An 18,294-nucleotide genomic window follows, 5' to 3' on the forward strand; every position below is an offset into this window, starting at 1 on the left:
TATAAACCTCTTATTAAATTCACATGTTGCTTAATTATTTTTAATCCTTTTATTTACTTTATTTATTGCAGATTAGGTACCATATTTCTTTTTTTTATTTATTTAAAAAGTTAAAAATTACTAGAATGATAAGAATAAAATCAATAGGAAAATTATAAATCAACGATTAGAGCTACTGTATGAATGTACGAACGGATCGGACGATATTATTCTATAGAAAAGGTTCGCTTTACAAAGTATATATAGTGTTTCATTGATATTGTATGAATAAAAATAATTAATGTTGCAATTTTTGATATTTTTTTAAAGGTTGCTTAGCTTATGGTTACAATTACCCTTGCTTTTGTATAAATACATGATTTTAAAAATTTAAATCATTGAATAAAAATCTCTTTCCCTGGCGAAAGTAATGATAATAAACTAAATACAGTAAAGCAATGGATTTTGTGACTGAAATATGTACCTTATTTTTTATAAATAGAAGTTTGGGAAAGTGATCCTACTAGTTAAATCATTGTTTTTTCTATATAAGATGTATGTGATTTAGTTTGATAAAAACAAGAAATAACAAAATAAATATACCAAATGAATTAACTCATTAAATGTCAGTTAGTTTTTTTTTTCAGTGCTTGGCTGCGTTTAGTTTTGATGATTTAAAAGGCTGAAGCCGCTTGTCTGATCTAAATAGTAATTCGTGCACTGCCAAGAAGCAGTGACAGAATCACTTTTTTTCGCATATCAGTCATTAATGAACGTATCGATGATGTTTTGTTTAAACTGCACTGTTTGTTAAATCCACAGCATCAGCCGCCAAAAGGTCGCAGCCGATCTATTTAAACAATACTTCAAGGCTCAGATGCATTAATTAGGCTATCTAATAATAAAAATCAATTATAAAACTTTTTTCACGAATCATATTTTGTAAAATAAAATAATTACAATATTTGAAATATAATTGTTTAATATGTAGTATCCAAATTTTTTATAGTTTTACAAAACATTTATACAATTGTTTTTTTTTTATAATAAAATACATTTGGATATACATATTTTTTAATAGTTCTGTCTTTGCATTTTACAATTACACATATCCAGTATGGCTTCGAAACCGATTTATATCCTCTGAATTAGAACTGGTTCTCAGCCATACTGAAAAACCATGTATAGCATCGTTTTACAGACAATTTCCACGAATATCAAAATAAAAATCCTAAAATCATTATTGATTTCAACAAATTCTCTTGTCCGTAATAGTATCCTTGATTTTTTGTGATTCACTACTTATGGATGTTGTAATCCTAATTTTTATCATAATTGGAGAGTACAATTACATCAATTATTTTTAAGATTTTGAGCTGAGATAATAATGTCAGGAGCCACAGTATCATATTGTGTGGACATGGACAAATCTGTCATTCTTGGTAAATCATTCTAGCATTCTAGTTTTATTGTTTATCTAGTTTTCATAGCAAAGCTACTCTGCAAGTCTTCAACAACACTCCATGTTAGCCAGATGTTCACTTTTTCATTATTTTGAAAATTTTTATTTGTAAATTCATAAAGGCTATCCAATATTACCTCTTGTGAGATTGTTTTCTCCTTTGATACTGCACATAATCCATATTTGAATGTATTGTTCTTAATTTTTTATTCATATTCAATTTTATTGTTTGTCTATGATTATCTTAATACCTGTATTGATATTGATATTGTTATTACACAATTTTATTTAGGAAATATGGAGAAGAGAGGTTGGGTGCCTGTAGGTAAAAACTTTATTAGTTCTATAGGGAGTAATCTAAGTTAGATTATCTAACTTATTCTTTAGTAGTTCTGTTATCAACAAACCTTTGTCTTCCAAGCATTTTATTTTGAGTGAAGTAAAAAGAGGGGTTTCAAATGTTTTAGGGGGATTATCATTCTAATGTATTTTTTCAATATTTTGAGGGGTTAAAATGATTGGTTTCAAAGTTTGAGGGGATAAACCCCCTTTTACCTCCACCCTCGGAGGTATATGTTTGTTTTACAGTAAGAATATTGCGATCAGACACAACATTCCAACATATGACATACGATTGATATTAATGTCAAAAATACAAGAGACAAAAACTGTCCTTTCTAACTAAAATATGTACACATACTCATCGATAACACTGTGTTCTAATTGGTCAAAATTAATATTAGGGATATAGCCAGGAATAAGGTATAACTAACAAGCGAAATAAATCGAAAATTATATTTGGAGGCAGATGTATAGGTCGTCAATTCTACGATGTATTGACACCCAACGACAGCTGAAATTACGTGTAGGTTTCGTGATTTTTTTCCGAATTAATTTGTTGTAGGTATAAGCTAGGATATAGCTGTTATAAATTTATTATCATTGTTAATTTGAAATATAAGGTCCTGATGATGACTGGCAGTTTTACTGGGCCTCCACTCAGACTTGCAGGAACCTGTTCTCTGTGGATTCTGGTTACAGGTAAGTTTACTCAGTTTTACTGGGCCTCCACTCAGACTTGCAGGAACCTGTTCTCTGTGGATTCTGGTTACAGGTGAGTTCACTCAGTTTTACTGGGCCTCCACTCAGACTTGCAGGAACCTGTTCTCTGTGGATTCTGGTTACAGGTGAGTTCACTCAGTTTTACTGGGCCTCCACCCAGACTTGCAGGAACCTGTTCTCTGTGGATTCTGGTTACAGGTGAGTTCACTCAGTTTTACTTGGCCTCCACTCAGACTTGCAGGAACCTGTTCTCTGTAGATTCTGGTTACAGGTGAGTTCACTCAGTTTTACTGAGCCTCCACCCAGACTTGCAGGAACCTGTTCTCTGTGGATTCTGGTTACAGGTGAGTTCACTCAGTTTTACTGGTCCTCCACTCAGACTTGCAGGAACCTGTTCTCTATGGATTCGGGTTACAGGTGAGTTCACTCAGTTTTACTGGGCCTCCACTCAGACTTGCAGGAACCTGTTCTCTGTGGATTCTGGTTACAGGTGAGTTCACTTTAGTTTTACTGGTCCTCCACTCAGACTTGCAGGAACCTGTTCTCTGTGGATTCTGGTTACAGGTGAGTTCACTCAGTTTTACTGGGCCTCCACTCAGACTTGCAGGAACCTGTTCTCTGTAGATTCTGGTTACAGGTGAGTTCACTCAGTTTTACTGAGCCTCCACCCAGACTTGCAGGAACCTGTTCTCTGTGGATTCTGGTTACAGGTGAGTTCACTCAGTTTTACTGGTCCTCCACTCAGACTTGCAGGAACCTGTTCTCTATGGATTCGGGTTACAGGTAATTTCACTCAGTTTTACTGGTCCTCCACTCAGACTTGCAGGAACCTGTTCTCTATGGATTCGGGTTACAGGTGAGTTCACTCAGTTTTACTGGGCCTCCACTCAGACTTGCAGGAACCTGTTCTCTGTGGATTCTGGTTACAGGTGAGTTCACTTTAGTTTTACTGGTCCTCCACTCAGACTTGCAGGAACCTGTTCTCTGTGGATTCTGGTTACAGGTGAGTTCACTTTAGTTTTACTGGGCCTCCACTCAGACTTGCAGGAACCTGTTCTCTGTAGATTCTGTATACAGGTGAGTTCACTTCACCAACAAGTGTGATTTGTGGAGTTACTTCACTTTAGTTTTAGGTTTCGTGATTTTTTTATTGTTAATTTATTTCTTCAATAAGTTTTTCTTTGTAAACTTTAATATATATAACAGTTTACTGTTTTTTTTCTTCCAAATTATTGTTTATTTCTAATGATGCGCTACTTATAATGTAAATATATGATTATCTTTGTTATTTAGAATGAATGATTATCAGATTATCAACCATTTTCCAAATCATTATGAACTTACAAGAAAGGATACTATGGTCAAAAATATAAAAAGATACAGGTAGAAAAAGAAACAACTTATTAAGCATCATAAAAAATGACGTCATACAATACAAATGGCCAATGTTAGGCCAGCATACATTTTACCATTGGTCAATTAAAATAAAAACTTGACTATCATCATTGGTCATTTGTATTGCAAGACGTCATTTTTTATAGGCAATATAAGCTGATTCATATAGGTAGGAAAGTTTATATTTTCCAGAAGCTGCAAAACAAACCTTCTGGGACTTTACTTGGGGACAAAAAAAAGCTGCTTTTTGGGGAGAATGTCAACTCTACATTTTCAATTTTAGTTTTAAAAAAAAAATATGTGGGGGAGAGTATTTTCTTTGGGCTTGGTGGTACCCTCCATTATAATAGTTATAACCCTACACAGAAAAAGAATCAACATTTTGGAGAGAAAACCATATTGGTTATATGGTTAGATAAATCGTTTGGGACAGACAGTCAGACATTTTGTTACTTTTTAAGGATGGTGAATAATTCCATTATACATAGATGTTAAATTATAAAAAAGTTCAAAGAGAGAAAATTTAGCTATTTAAATTGAAGTAAAGAAGATAAAAAGATAATTGTTCATTAAGCTAAATTGTTAAAAGAATTGTTTGAAAGTGCATTATCTGCATGCGTATTAAAACAGGCATACATAACGTTCGAACGAATGACCAACCAACCTTCAGACAGACACAAACACTTACAGAGTATCTTCGGTACAAAATTATAAAAATCCACTAATGAACATTTCAAGAAATATGAATGTAGCTTTTCAATTGTTTGAAGAAAGAAAATTCTTAATTAAAAATATTGTTTCTTAATAATCTATTTTTCTTCACTAGGAGAGATTTGGAAAGGGAGGGAAATCCACTAGCAGAAAAAAGTCCAGAAGGTAAATATATCTATAATACAAAGTAGAACGATGTCTGTCTGTCTGTTTGTCTGTTTGTTTGTTTGTAGCGAAGGATCTCGCTAACCGCTAAACCGATTGGGTTCTTCTTTACAGGGTAGCTTCTCATAGGTCCCGGGAAGGTTTATAACTATTTTCTTGGGGGGGGGGACACTTCAAAAAAATGAACCCCCCCCCCCCCCAAATAAAAATTTCTTTTTAAAACTAAAATTAAAATATTGGGGTCGACTAACCCCCCCCCCAAAAAAAAAAAAATTCCCCCCTCCCCAAATAAAATTTTTGAAAAAAAAAATTTCTTTTAAATCTAAAATACGTAAAATTGGTTTGATCAAACCTCTTGGGGCACAGCCCCTAGAGGCTAGGGGCGAAGCCGCTAGTATATTATTTATAAATAATAAATAATATTATACATACTAAAGTTATGTTTATGGTAGCACATATTAGACTAAACTATTAGAATAAATATAGAATACATGGATATTGTAAGAGATTCTCGCATACCCTGATAAAATGTTTCTCCAAGTTCCCTCCATATGACATTTCTCCATCCACTCCCCTGACCCTGGGAGGAACGTAGTGACCAATATCTGAGGACTATTCTAGCAATCTAAATTGACGACAAAAATTCCAATAACCACGTATTTATATTCATTAATATAAAAATATAAACTGATTTTTAGTAGCGAAGGTACTCTATAATTCAAATTGTCACTATGGAGAAAATGTGATTCTATCGGCTGTTTTTTATGATGGACCGCTGGATATTATAAATAAGTGTTCCTTTACCATAACAGTACATAATTTACTTAAACATGCTTCAAAAGAAAAAGAAAAATATTTTCTAATGAAGGTTTTGTGATTTTACATATTTCTGGCATATCTCTTTCTTTTCGTTTCATTGATCAATCTCTGGAAGATATTTGTACCTGGATTTTATCCCTACGACATTAATCCTACCAGCAGACTATAATCTCTATCTTTTGTTTTTAATAAACAGTATAGAATTTATGCTCATTAAAGCATCATGTATTTTTATTTATCTAACTGAAGATTGTTCTTGACATGAAACACTGTGTATTGGACTTATCAAATAAAAATAACATGTTTAATTAAACTGTGTTGATCACTCTATATTATGGAATATTTAGGAAGATATTTGTATCTGGACTTTATTCCTACGACATTAATCCTACCAGCAGACTATAATCTCTTTCTTATGTGATATTTAGGAAGATATTTGTATCTGGACTTTATTCCTACAACATTCATTCTGCCAGCAGACTATAATCTCTTTATTTATGTGATATTTAGGAAGATATTTGTATCTGGACTTTATACCTACGACATTCATCCTACCAGCAGACTATAATCTCTTTGTAGAGGAATACAGGCAAGTTATATTGTAGCTCAGCTAATTTACAAGTTGTGTTGATATTGGACTGTAAATTACATTAATACCCAAGTTTTTTATTTAATTATTTTTGTTTTCGTTAGATCAAACACTTGTATAAAATGGTCTTACTCTTTTTAGGGGAAGAATGGGAAAAATCTGAAGAAATTGGCCGATAATTTGATTGTACATTGTACATCCCCAATGGTGCATTACAAAATTACCCTTTCTGTAGATTACAATTAGTGGTTAAAACGTATAAACACTTAACTTAGTAAACTAACCATTAAAATTCAATAAAAGTCCCCAAAGTCGTTAAGTCAACGAATACGGAAACATTATCATAAAACTTTGGGGATTAGTTTAATAAACAGCCCAATGTCCCCTCCTTCCCTGGAAAGTGATGCTGACATAAGGGCTTAAACAGCCATGCAGCCGACATAGAGGCTTCTGTGAGCCGCGTAGCTTATGGAAGCTGTGGGTGCAGAGCCCCGCTAAAAATGAATGCAATAACATACAGATCATCTCTAAATTTAATTTCAGTTTTGCAAAAATATTTTCCCTCTAATCTCATAAGTTAAATTGAAAAATATAATATTATCTAAAAATTTATTATTGAAATACGTCAGTGCATTTGGTTCTATGAATGGTCATTTCAAATTGAACGCAATATTTTTTTCTGATTTCCTTTGTTGTGTAAGAATTAATCAGTGAATCGATCCAGTACTTTATAATTTAGGTTTTAACAGAAAAAAAGGGAAAATAATTTTTTTTTTAGATTCTAAATTCTAGACGCGATTTTTCTTTGCGGTAAGGGTGGAAGTAAATTACAGGTAGAAAAAACTTTGAATGATTCTTGTTTTAGGAAGAATCCTAATTCCACGTGGATTATGAAACCTTGTGGAAAGTCTCAGGGTACTGGAATATTTCTCATCAATAAGTTATCCAAGCTCAAAAAATGGTCAAGGTAAAAATATTTTTTTAAATGAAGAAAAAAATACTTTTTATCCTACTAATGGCTACGCCACTAGAGGCCTCTAGGGGTACTTAACATGTTTCTTTTCAATCTATGCTAAGATAAGCTGTTAACCAAAAATATCCGCTAGGCGCTTTAATTTTTTGTTTTTGGCGATTTTTCTTGGGAGGGTGGTGATAGCCTCCCCCAAAATAGATATGCACCTCCCCAAGAACTATAAGAAGCTACATTGTAAAAGAGAACCATATTGGTTCAGCAGTTAGCGAGATCCTTCGGTACAGACAGATGTACATCCTGGTATTATAAAGATACTAGTTAGTTTTTGTTCTAGTACCAATTTTTTTCTTCCCTGATTATTTGTAGCGCAGCTACTTTATAATCATGGTATATATATTGTCAGTCAGTCCATATGTCACGTAATAACATTTGATATAAAAAATTGCGGGATTTGTTTTATAGTTTATTTAATTTTGATATATTTCTTGAGTTTAAATACCTACTTTTTAATATAACCTTTGCTGTTATATTTTCATACAAATAATTATGAACTTCCATTCCCATATAAACGACCCCTTAAATAGTGGATGTAAATATTCATTTATTTCCCGGGTATGATCATTTATATCCCGGGTATCATTTTTAGAAGATTTTAATTTTTTTTGGAAGATTTTAGAATTTTTATTAATTACTAAAAGAAAGAAAAATTATACCAGGGAAATAAATGAAATTTAAAAACCAAAATTAAACCACATTTTACTAGCATAAAAATGAGTTTTTGTTTAAATGAGAATGATATTCCTGTCCAGTTTTTTGTTTAGGAATATCATTCTCATTTAAACAAAAACTATCGGTCCATCATTTATTCCCTCGGGTAAAAAATATTCATTCCTAAACAAAAAACTGGATAGGAATACCCCAATGCTGTTACCCTTTGTTTTTATTGCATTAATTAATATGTTTTGCTTAATATTTTCCAGGGAAAGTCGAACAGTATTCAATCCAAATTTAAATAAGGTAAAATAAATATAAAGAATTCTTTACAAAAAAAAAGACAATTTTCATTATTTGTAATAATAATTTAGGAATCTTATGTAATATCAAGATATATTGACAATCCGTTGCTTCTCGGTGGAAAAAAGTTTGATCTTAGGTTAGTATAACATTGTAAATCTCAAAAAACGCGCGGCTAGAGCTAACTACACAGTAAGAACACACTTGTAATTCGGTGCGTAGCATTTTTATGTATATTCCTTTTTCTTACTCTATGATATTCTGCTAGTTAGTAATCACATCCTGTTTATATTTTAAGTTAATCCTTAGGCCAGTCAAAATATAAATACATGTGAGGTTTTAACAGTCAAAATATAAATACATGTGAGGTTTTAACAGTCAAAATATAAATACATGTGAGGTTTTAACAGTCAAAATATAAATACATGTGAGGTTTTAACAGTCAAAATAAAAAATAAAATGTTGATGCAGTGCCAGCGCTCCGAGCATCTAGATAAAAAGTGGGGTTGAGGTAGCAGGAAAATAGTCTAAAACCATACTGAAACATTAGTTTATATACACTATATTCTAAAACGATAGAGAACTCAATAGTTTCGGTGGTTATTGAGATCTTTGTGGAAAAACATAAGCAATTTATTAATGTATAAGATAGGATATTAGTAAAGATTTTTTTCCTTCCCAATCTTTATCAGATGATAAACCAGAATTTCATAAACGGCCTTTTACTAAATAATCTATTGGCTTATCAATAAATCTCTGATAATTACTAAATATTAAGAAACCTTGGTTTACATAGAAAAAAAATATATTTCCTTTCCTAGAACCTGTTAATTACCTAACCATATTTCTTATAATTTTTCTGTACAAATAAATCATAATTACATTTATATATGTTTACTTTTGGGCGTTCCCTTAAAGTGCCTGGCGAGCAAACCACCCCTTCCTAATTTAAAAAATAAGAAGGGGTAGTTTCTCACAACGCCTAAACTAAAGTTGGGCCGGATACTTTTTGGCACGATACCGGATATCGGATATCTGGCTGATTTATAATGCCGGATATCCAATTCCAGCCGGATATCTGGCCAACGTTCGATATCCGGCAAATTACCGGATATCCTTCATTAAAAAACAGCCAGACATCTGGTATCCAGATAGTTTTAATATCCTGTATCCGGCCGGATAGTAAAATTGGGCGGATATCCGGCCCAACCCTAGCCTAAACCCTGCGGGGACTTTTATATAGAAAAAACTACCACACTACCCTTATTTTCAATTAGAGTGGTTGTGATCGACTAGGAGCATTGAGGGAAACTGCTGAAATAGGGATTTTTCATAACAATTAATGTGAAATTAACTGAAACACACGTACAATGTTGTTAGGTTGTATGTTCTGGTGACGTCATTCAGACCGCTGAAAGTCTACATGTACAAACTTGGATTTTGCAGGTCAATTATTTTTTAATACATTGGTGTTACAAAATTCTTGTTATAAAAAAAGTAAATGTGTTTTAAAAATTTTGCTACTTGGCCTGAAGTATCGTCTCTCTGATGAAGGAATATTTTAGAACATTTTATAAGGCTACACAGTGGGATCCAGTGGGACATCCAAAAAATTTAAAATTGACTTTTATCTATCCGAGGAATTAATAATGGCTGTAAGTAGACAGCTAGAAAAGAAATTTTTAAAAAATATTCATTTTTGGCGGATTTATGCCATTTTTAAAAAAGGTAGTGAAAAATTTCTTTTCAGTTTTGATGATTTTCCAGATTTTTTTACACAATTTTTTCAAAGCAACAAAAAATACATTTATGTTCATCTTATGAAAATAATTTTTGATTGAGGTACTTTTCAGATACCTGTACCAATGTCTAATTAAAGAAAAATTTTAAAAAAATATTTTTTTGGTGGTGTAAATTGACATTTTGTGAGAAAATTTCACCAAAAATATTAAGATTTTTAACCCCAAAAAATCTGTTTTCTCCATTTTACCCAAAAACGGCCAGGATGCCCCGGGTTTTGCAATAATAATATTAATATGCAACATGTATTGTGTTTAAAACAGTTTTCATAACCTGGAGCCTCCCGGCCGTTTTTGAGTAATTGAGCATTTTACATTGCATGGTTTGAAAAATTTTGTTCTTGTTAATTTGAAATTTTCCCTCGTTAGAGGGGGAAGGAGTCATTTTAGAGCCCAAAGTCATCTCTGCAATGTTTTCTAACTTTTTAAGGCGGAACTTTCTTTACTTATGCATTATTTGCCTCCGGCCAACCGTTTCGCCGTTATTTGCCGCCGTAGGTGTGATTTTTAACGATTTTTGCCGTTCCTGCGGTTTTAATGGGCATTTAAGGGAACAAGGAGTCCTTAAAAAAAGATGACTTATAAATACTTTTATTTTAGCAATTAAATTTGCTAAATTTCATGTGTTTTGAAAAAAATTGTATTTCTAACTGGTTTTGGTTCAGCAGAAATTCAAATTCGGGGATTAATTATAATATTGCAAAAACATTATATATGCGTCTGAGAGAGAATATAATATAAGCAATTATGTTTATATTCTTTTACAAACTTTAAATGAAGATAGCTAGACTTAGAATAAAGGTATTAACACAAAATCAAAAGTGTTTTGAAAATTATGTTATTGTTGTTTATATCTGTAAAAAAAACATTAGAAAACATGCCTTATTAGTGTCCTATTTTACTTATACTGGACCTACCTAAAAATGCCGGGACTCGAACTGGGTGCACCTGACGCTATATTCATGTTCACAAACATTGCTTGCATTGAAGAAATATTTACATAGACGTTTATTTTGTTAAAATATTCCTATCCTAACTAAAGTTATGAAGGTTTATAGATTTTTTAAAAATAGGGTAGCTTCGCTCCTCCAAAACCGCCAGACGTACTTACCAAATGCACATTAGAAGTTAACAGGAGCAAAATTTATGTTATTTTTGAGTTAAAGCAAAAGAAATTATATCATTTCGTCAAATACAAGCTTTTTTATTGATGTTTACTTTTGTCTACCCTTAATGTCCCGTTTTTTGGCAAAAGATCCCACTGTGGGCTAAATGTATTTTTGTATATTGTAATAGGGCAAGATTCTATTTCTAATCTTTATATAAAAGTAACAGGATCTCTATGTGTACCAAAAGATCACGCTAACCGCAGGAAAGATAGGGTTTAAGACTAAACTACATAACTTTTGCGTCACTTTTGAGGAAGACGATTCCTGTGACGTCATATACATTTCGGAAAAGAAAAAGGGAAGGGGAGAAGAAAATCTCTTTAAAAGAGATGGGAGAAACGGGAACCGTCTTCCTCAAAAGTGACACAAAAGTTATGTAGTGTAGCCTCTCATAGGTCCTGGGAAGGTTTATAACTATTTTGAGGGAGGGCACCACCAACCTCCCAAGAGAAGTCGCCAAAAAAGATTTTATAAATAGTTTCAAAATTGTTGGCTTTAAATCGATTTATAATTTCAAGAAATGAAGTCGACTTTATAGCTGCAATATAAAGTGATCATGACTGACATAATAACGACAGGCTACTTTTGAAATATTTTTAGATAATATCTACGTTGAATTAAAAGTGTTATTGGCTGACAATGTATCGACATATCAACAATCTAATGACATTATAACTACATACTTAGATTCTGTACGGTCAAGTATGATGATAGCGCTAGGGAGATGGATAATCTATTTGTTCACCTGACAAATGTTGCCATACAGGAAATTAACACAATCAACATTTTTATCATTAGGGACGTAGTTGGTATTTATTAGATCTTCGCTTCAGGGGTAATAATTAGCAGGGCTCGGCAGCTGCGATGAAGCCTCAAATTTATCCCGTTTGGATGCTTTGATTTTTTATATAAAGAGGGATTGCCACATTTAGTTCATGTTTAGAATTCCAGCTGATTTTTAATATTGTTGATTTCTCTGAGGCTTACAGGCGGCGCATGTCCTTCCGTATTTCTCATTTGCGATTCAAGATACACTTGTGAGTTTAGGGTCCCCTATAGTAATGAGCATCCAGTATGTAATTTATTTGGTTCGCTGCAAAATATGAATATTATATCAATTTATTTCTTATGACAACTAAACATTTGCTCTGAAACTCACTTTGTCTGTTTGGCCATCCATGGTTTTTTTGTGCTTGTCTAATTAAGAATATTTTTAAAGTTGTATGTGTTGATTGTATTACAGAAACATGGAATGGAATACAACAATATTCATGGAGGAAAATTAGAGTAAGTTTCATTATTTTAGGGTAGCTGCTACTTTACATTCAGGCTATTCTTAGACGGGTTTTTAATTCAATAAATGAAGAATAAATTATTGGGCGGGGGGGAGCCGTGTATTATAACTTAGATTTTTTTCTATACTTAGTTCCATTATTTACTAGTTAACAAAGACAGAATGTTGCTTTCCCATAAAGTCCCTCTCGAGCACTGCAACCTACCCCCTTCCCTCGCCTTTATTTTGAATATAAACGGAAAACAAAGCGACTGTGTATTTTATCATATGGCTAACCCCTGCGGGGCCTTCAATTGCGATGCCCTAATACTGTTCTAACTTAACCTGGTCTAAAGTTAAAGCAAAAAAAAAAACTAGTACCCCCCCCCCCCCTCTTACTTTAAATTAATTTCAAAATAAGGGGGGGTTAGTATCTGTGCAACACTAGGGAAACCGCATTTAATAAAACTCGCGGTTGTGCCCAAAAGGGGAAGTTAGGGGTCAGAAAAATAAGCTAAAACCACCATGGGAGGATCTACAGGAACTAAGAAGCTTTCCTAAATCGAAGAACATGATCTGTTTATTGGTTTGTTAGATTCTAACGGACATACAAAAAAAAAACCTTACTACTCTGTATTAAGTTGAAAGTAAAGTTTGTTTTTCCCATTAAGAAAAAATAATAAGGAAAAAGTAAATGCATCTGCAACAACTTAAAAGTATAAACCAAACAAAAATGTACATTTTATTGAAAAGCAAGCATTTTCAGTCAGAAATTATGATCTAAATCTAAAAGTCTTGTTAACATTATTATATCTTCAGTTATTAAACAAAAAAATTCAATATAAGATTTGTAAATTTCAAAATTAACCTCTGAAATTAACTATCATATTTTACTAGTGTAGAGAATCTGAAACTATTTCTTGAGATGTCGCGTGGCAAGGCCGAAAGTGATAAACTTTTTAATGAAATTAACTGGCTCATCATTCACAGCTTAAAGGTATAAATATATCATTTTAAAAAAAATATGTTAATTTGGCATAAAACCCTCTCTTTTAAACATTCTAACTAGCTTAAAAGGCATATTTTTTATAAACTAGCGGCTACGCCCCCTAGAAGCCTCTAGTGGCACTTTAAATGTTTTTTTTTTGTTGCGTTCAAGTTTCTACGATATGTCGCGTAAGAGTCTCTTTATACGATACTCGAAATGTTAGTAGGAGTCTCTATACTTAAAATAAAAATTTTGATATATTATTATTTCTCTTGGGAGGGTGGCGGTACCCTCTCCCAAAATAGTTATAAACCTTCCCGGGACCTCTGAGAAGCTACCCTGTTATGAAGAACCCGATCCGTTACATACAAACACAGAGACAAACACACAAACATCATGTTACTTTATTATAAGGATATCAGGGCTCTAAAGGGATAGGATAGTTGTTGATAAATTCATGTAAAACACCAATGATAACGCACAAAATTACCCCTTTTGTAGATTACAATTAGTGGTGAAGCGATCAAAATTAAATTCCCCAAATGTGTTGAGCCAACGAATAAGAAAACGTAATTATAAAATGCCTATTTTAAGACTATACCAAACATTATAATTATCAAGAATGACAACATCCGTAAGTAGAGAAGCACAATAAACATCATGGATAGAAATTTGTACAAAGTAATTTAAAGAGCAGATGCTTAGTGGCCATAAAACAAGAATAAATTTATAGAAATCACAATTCCTTTCTCCTTATAAAATTAGAACATAACCTAACATATCAAAAGCTTCTGTAAAATACGACAAACCCGCTACTTCGTTTTCTTTCCGTGATTCAGTGAATTATATGAACTAGATACTCATTGATCATTAGTATAAGAAATCTTGACACAAAAATTTGCCGAGAAAACCACATCTCCCATGTAGCATTACGGACTGATAGACAAACAAAGTACTGGAATGTCCGTCATATTACTTTTTTCTTATTATAGGCTGTGGCCCCTGTTCTAGTGTCAGACAGACACTGCTACGAGTGTTACGGATATGATATCATCATTGATAATCATCTTAAACCCTGGCTCATTGAGGTAAGATCCCCACATAGTCTCAAGATAGCCCATGGGGACGGGATGAATCACGATATCTTATATTGGTGTATCTCTGAACCTAATCTAATTTCTATGCATGATTATCTTGTCACACACACCCTTTAGACAACCAACCCTTTGATTGCACGACCTTTGTCTGGAAGTGCCTGGTAGTGAGTTGTGCCTGTTTTGGGCCAAGGCATTCCCTTATGTCGCACACCTGACACAGCAGCAGTAGAAACACTTAAAACTTCTTTAGTATTGAGGCGGTGAGGGGCCGAGATGTGAACCTATCACCTTCCTGACAACGAGCTGATGCTAGTAATGAGTAAATGTTTGTATTTTTTCACTTGGCTCCTCTTAATTAAAATATACTATTATACTAGGTACGCAAACTTTAATTAGGAAAATGAGGGCCTAATCTTTTTTCATTTATAACTTCTCTGTTAAGAATTTTCTATGGTGACAAGCATAGTTATGTCTATAAGTAGCGCAGCGCTGTAATGATAAGAAGATTAAATAGCTTTCATTTTTATACGGTAAAAAGTATATTAATGCCCCTAGAGGCCTCTAGTAACCTATAATGTAGTAGGATTATTCTTACAGAGTGCAAATATTGATCCAATTAAGGGATTCATCATCCAAAATTTCTAATTGTAATAATCTATTTACAAAGTACAATATAAAATAATGACTCAGGCTGATTTGTAGAATAGCTTTCTTTACAAAAAACCTTTTTTCTAGAATGAAAAGAAATCCAGCAAAGTTTAATTGGAAAGATAAAAATAGGTTGTGAGAGTTTATCAGGGACTATGAGATAGATCAATCAGTGAAATTCAGAACTTGATTAGAACTTTAACTAAATGTTTTTCTTTATTAAATTTTAAATGTTGCTAATAGCCAAGATCCAATGTTGTACAGCGAAAGCTTCCCGCTTATTTGCAAGCCTTCTTATAATAGTTAAAAATTTGTACTAGTTCAGCCGTTTGGCCGCTAGCATCCTTAAAGGACGCCTGCAAGAAATAACACGCTTTAACTGCTGAAAGACTGCCACAAGAAGACCCAATACCCCAAATTTAAAGCCTTCAGCTTCAATAACAAAAAAGTTCTAGGCATTTCAAAATAGCATTTTATGTACAATGGAATTTTTGAAAGATTTCCAATGCTCATAAAAGAAAAAACAATATTAAATTACGTCGCCTAGACACAAAATTATAACCTTATCTTTGTCAGAAACTTAGATTGCCTGTAACTGATTACATTTTTACAATAAAAACACCACATTTCATAGTCAAAATCTATGAAAAAAATTCGATTTAGATTGCATTTTTAAACGAAAATCATAGCGGAAACAAAGGGGTAAACTAATACAAGCTTAGCTGTGATTGGTTGTTAAGCTGATTCAGCCTTCTGATTGGCTACAGTACATTCGGCACAACGCAAGTAAAACTTATTTTTTTTTAATGATTTTGACTATAAAAATGGGTATTTTTATTGTAAAAATATAATTAGTTACTGGAAACCTAAATTTATGACAAAAATAAGCTTATAATTTTTTTTCTAGGCCACGTAGTGAAATTTCAAAGTTTTCAACATGAGCATTGCAATTCTTTCAAAAATAAGCTTATAATTTTTTTTCTAGGCTACGTAGTTTAATTTCAAAGTTTTTAACAAGAGCATTGCAATTCTTTCAAAATTTTCATTGTACATAAAATGTCATTTTAAAATGCCTAGAACTTTTTTGTTATAGAAGCTGAAGGCTTCAAATTTGGGGTATTTGGTCTACTTGTGGCAGTCTTTCAGCAGTTAAAGCGTGGTATTTCTTGCAGGCTTCCTTTAACAGTTTTTCTAGATAATCGATCCTAGGAACATTTTACTGTGAACTGCTGGAATTGTATGTCAAGCTAATTGAGGAAACTTTTGATTTTATATTAAAGTTAAGATCTGGCTTCTAAAGATAAATGACAATTGTTCTTCCTGAAAATAGGGCGGTAGGCTGTTAGTTTCAATATTCCATTGACCTACACCTGTATTCCTGACAAGTGGACCAATCCAATTATTGTGGTCATTTAACTTAACAAATTTCCACCAAATTCTAAATTTTACTGGTTAACACAGAACACAAGAATAAATACTTTGTCTTATACCTGATAAATAACTCCGGGGTAGTGGTAAACATGGCCAGATTTTTATAGTACACCCCTTGGCACTACATCTCAGCTATTGCAGACAACAGACTCTTTGATTGCACAACCCTCCTCTGGAAGTTCAAACTGTACATACTAATGAGTTGCTCCTATTCTGGGATAAGGCATTCCCAATACTCTTTCGCAATTCTGACATAGAGGCAGTAGGTACATCTTATAACGTCTTTGGTTATGACGCGGTTTAGGCTCTGATTCGAACCCATCCCCTCCTGAACGACGGTCGATTATGCTACGTTTTAAGGTACAGTCGCGGGTATAAAGACTTTTTTTGTTTTCAGGTGAACGCCTCGCCCAGCTTGAGTTCTACAACTGTTGCAGATAGAGTTCTCAAGTATAGGTATAATTTACAGTTTTAGTCCTTAATATCCTATTATATAAAGCAGTAAGGTTTTTTTGTCTGAACCTTAAGATTTCGATAACTACTGAATCTGCTGAGTTCTTCATTTTAGGGAAGTTTCACATTTGCCTTAGGATTTCTGAGAATCAGTGAATATACCCTTGAAAAATGGATTTTTTTTGTTAATTTAATCAATAACAAATTTGAGTATACAAAAATGTTTTTTTTTCACATTTATATAACATATATCTTACAGAATTGTATAAAAGCTAAGCTACTCTATAAGTGCTTGTGTCTCTATTCTTTATATAATGCTGTGAATCTGCCGTTTATTATTCCCAGAATAAATTTGGAAAGTTTTGAAATTTATGTTAAAATATTTTCTTCTTTCTCTTTTAGCTCTTCTTTGTTCTCAAACTCTCTGAATAATAGACCATGTATTTGAAAAGAAATCGTGCTTATTTTAAGGTTGATAAATGACATAATGAACCTGGTGATACCTCCAGACGGGGTACCAGATGTTAAATGGAACAAGATACCAACTCCAGATTGTTTAGGTAACATCAGGGAGAGATGAGACATTGCACTGTAAATTATACTGGTACCCAAAGTTTTTAAAACATACTCTTTTATTCGTCAGCTCAGAATTTTATTAAACATGCGATTGGTTAGTTGATTCAAACTGTTAGTGTCCAAGCTTTTCGACATATATTTTTTCTTACCGAAAAGGTAATTTTGTTTATTATTATCAATGATTATGAGGAAGGTTTAATTAAAATAAAAAGTATTGTGATATATCCCCATTATCATGCACAGTGTAATTTTGGTATAGGGTAAAGATAAATAATCATAGTTCATAATTCTCGATAAAATTTTTTTTTATCATTTTTAGGTCACTTTCAATTGCTGTTAGACGAGGAATTAGCTGGAATGCATGATAAACGAAGAAGATAAAAAAAAACAATAAAAAATATGTATGACAAATGTCACTCTAATGTATTAAGAAATAATTTATTAACAGATTTAAGCTTTGCCTTGATAATGTATTGAAATTATAATTAGGGTTGGCAATCCACTCAATTTTTGCAATTAATCCCTGGATTGAGGATTCGTGTTTTTTGGCCGATTGCGGATTCTAGCAATACTTTCAAAGTTCTTTTTATAAATAAAAAAATCTAGCCATTACTGGGGCCATTTTCTAACCCTTACTTAACCCAACCTAACCTAAAAGAAGCATGCAAAGCAAATGTGAAAATAAAATTTA

The 18,294-nt window shown here is 32.7% G+C and overlaps 3 protein-coding genes across 3 annotated transcripts in view; 2 read left to right on the forward strand and 1 right to left on the reverse strand.

Moving 5' to 3' along the window:
* Window positions 1-18,294, forward strand: part of LOC145306512 (uncharacterized) — a 370,409-nt gene that overhangs the window by 281,958 nt on the left and 70,157 nt on the right. The gene's annotated exons all lie outside the window — the stretch shown is intronic.
* Window positions 1-18,294, reverse strand: part of LOC145306518 (uncharacterized) — a 288,222-nt gene that overhangs the window by 238,367 nt on the left and 31,561 nt on the right. The window lies entirely within an intron of this gene.
* TTLL1B (Tubulin tyrosine ligase-like 1B) lies at window positions 1,310-18,062 on the forward strand. Its single transcript, XM_080148734.1, has 17 exons — window positions 1,310-1,421; window positions 1,734-1,766; window positions 2,404-2,482; window positions 3,797-3,886; window positions 4,725-4,774; window positions 6,104-6,186; window positions 7,052-7,149; window positions 8,136-8,172; window positions 8,241-8,308; window positions 9,550-9,615; window positions 11,825-11,891; window positions 12,357-12,424; window positions 13,308-13,407; window positions 14,391-14,486; window positions 16,972-17,030; window positions 17,499-17,587; window positions 17,923-18,062. Exons 1-17 carry the CDS (start codon window positions 1,367-1,369, stop codon window positions 17,982-17,984), a joined length of 1,200 nt encoding a protein of 399 aa, XP_080004860.1. The 5' UTR covers window positions 1,310-1,366; the 3' UTR covers window positions 17,985-18,062.

Source organism: Acartia tonsa, chromosome 2, assembly GCF_053477335.1.
Source record: "Acartia tonsa isolate MP-2025a chromosome 2, ASM5347733v1, whole genome shotgun sequence".
In the NCBI taxonomy this organism is placed as follows: Eukaryota; Metazoa; Arthropoda; class Copepoda; order Calanoida; family Acartiidae; genus Acartia; species Acartia tonsa.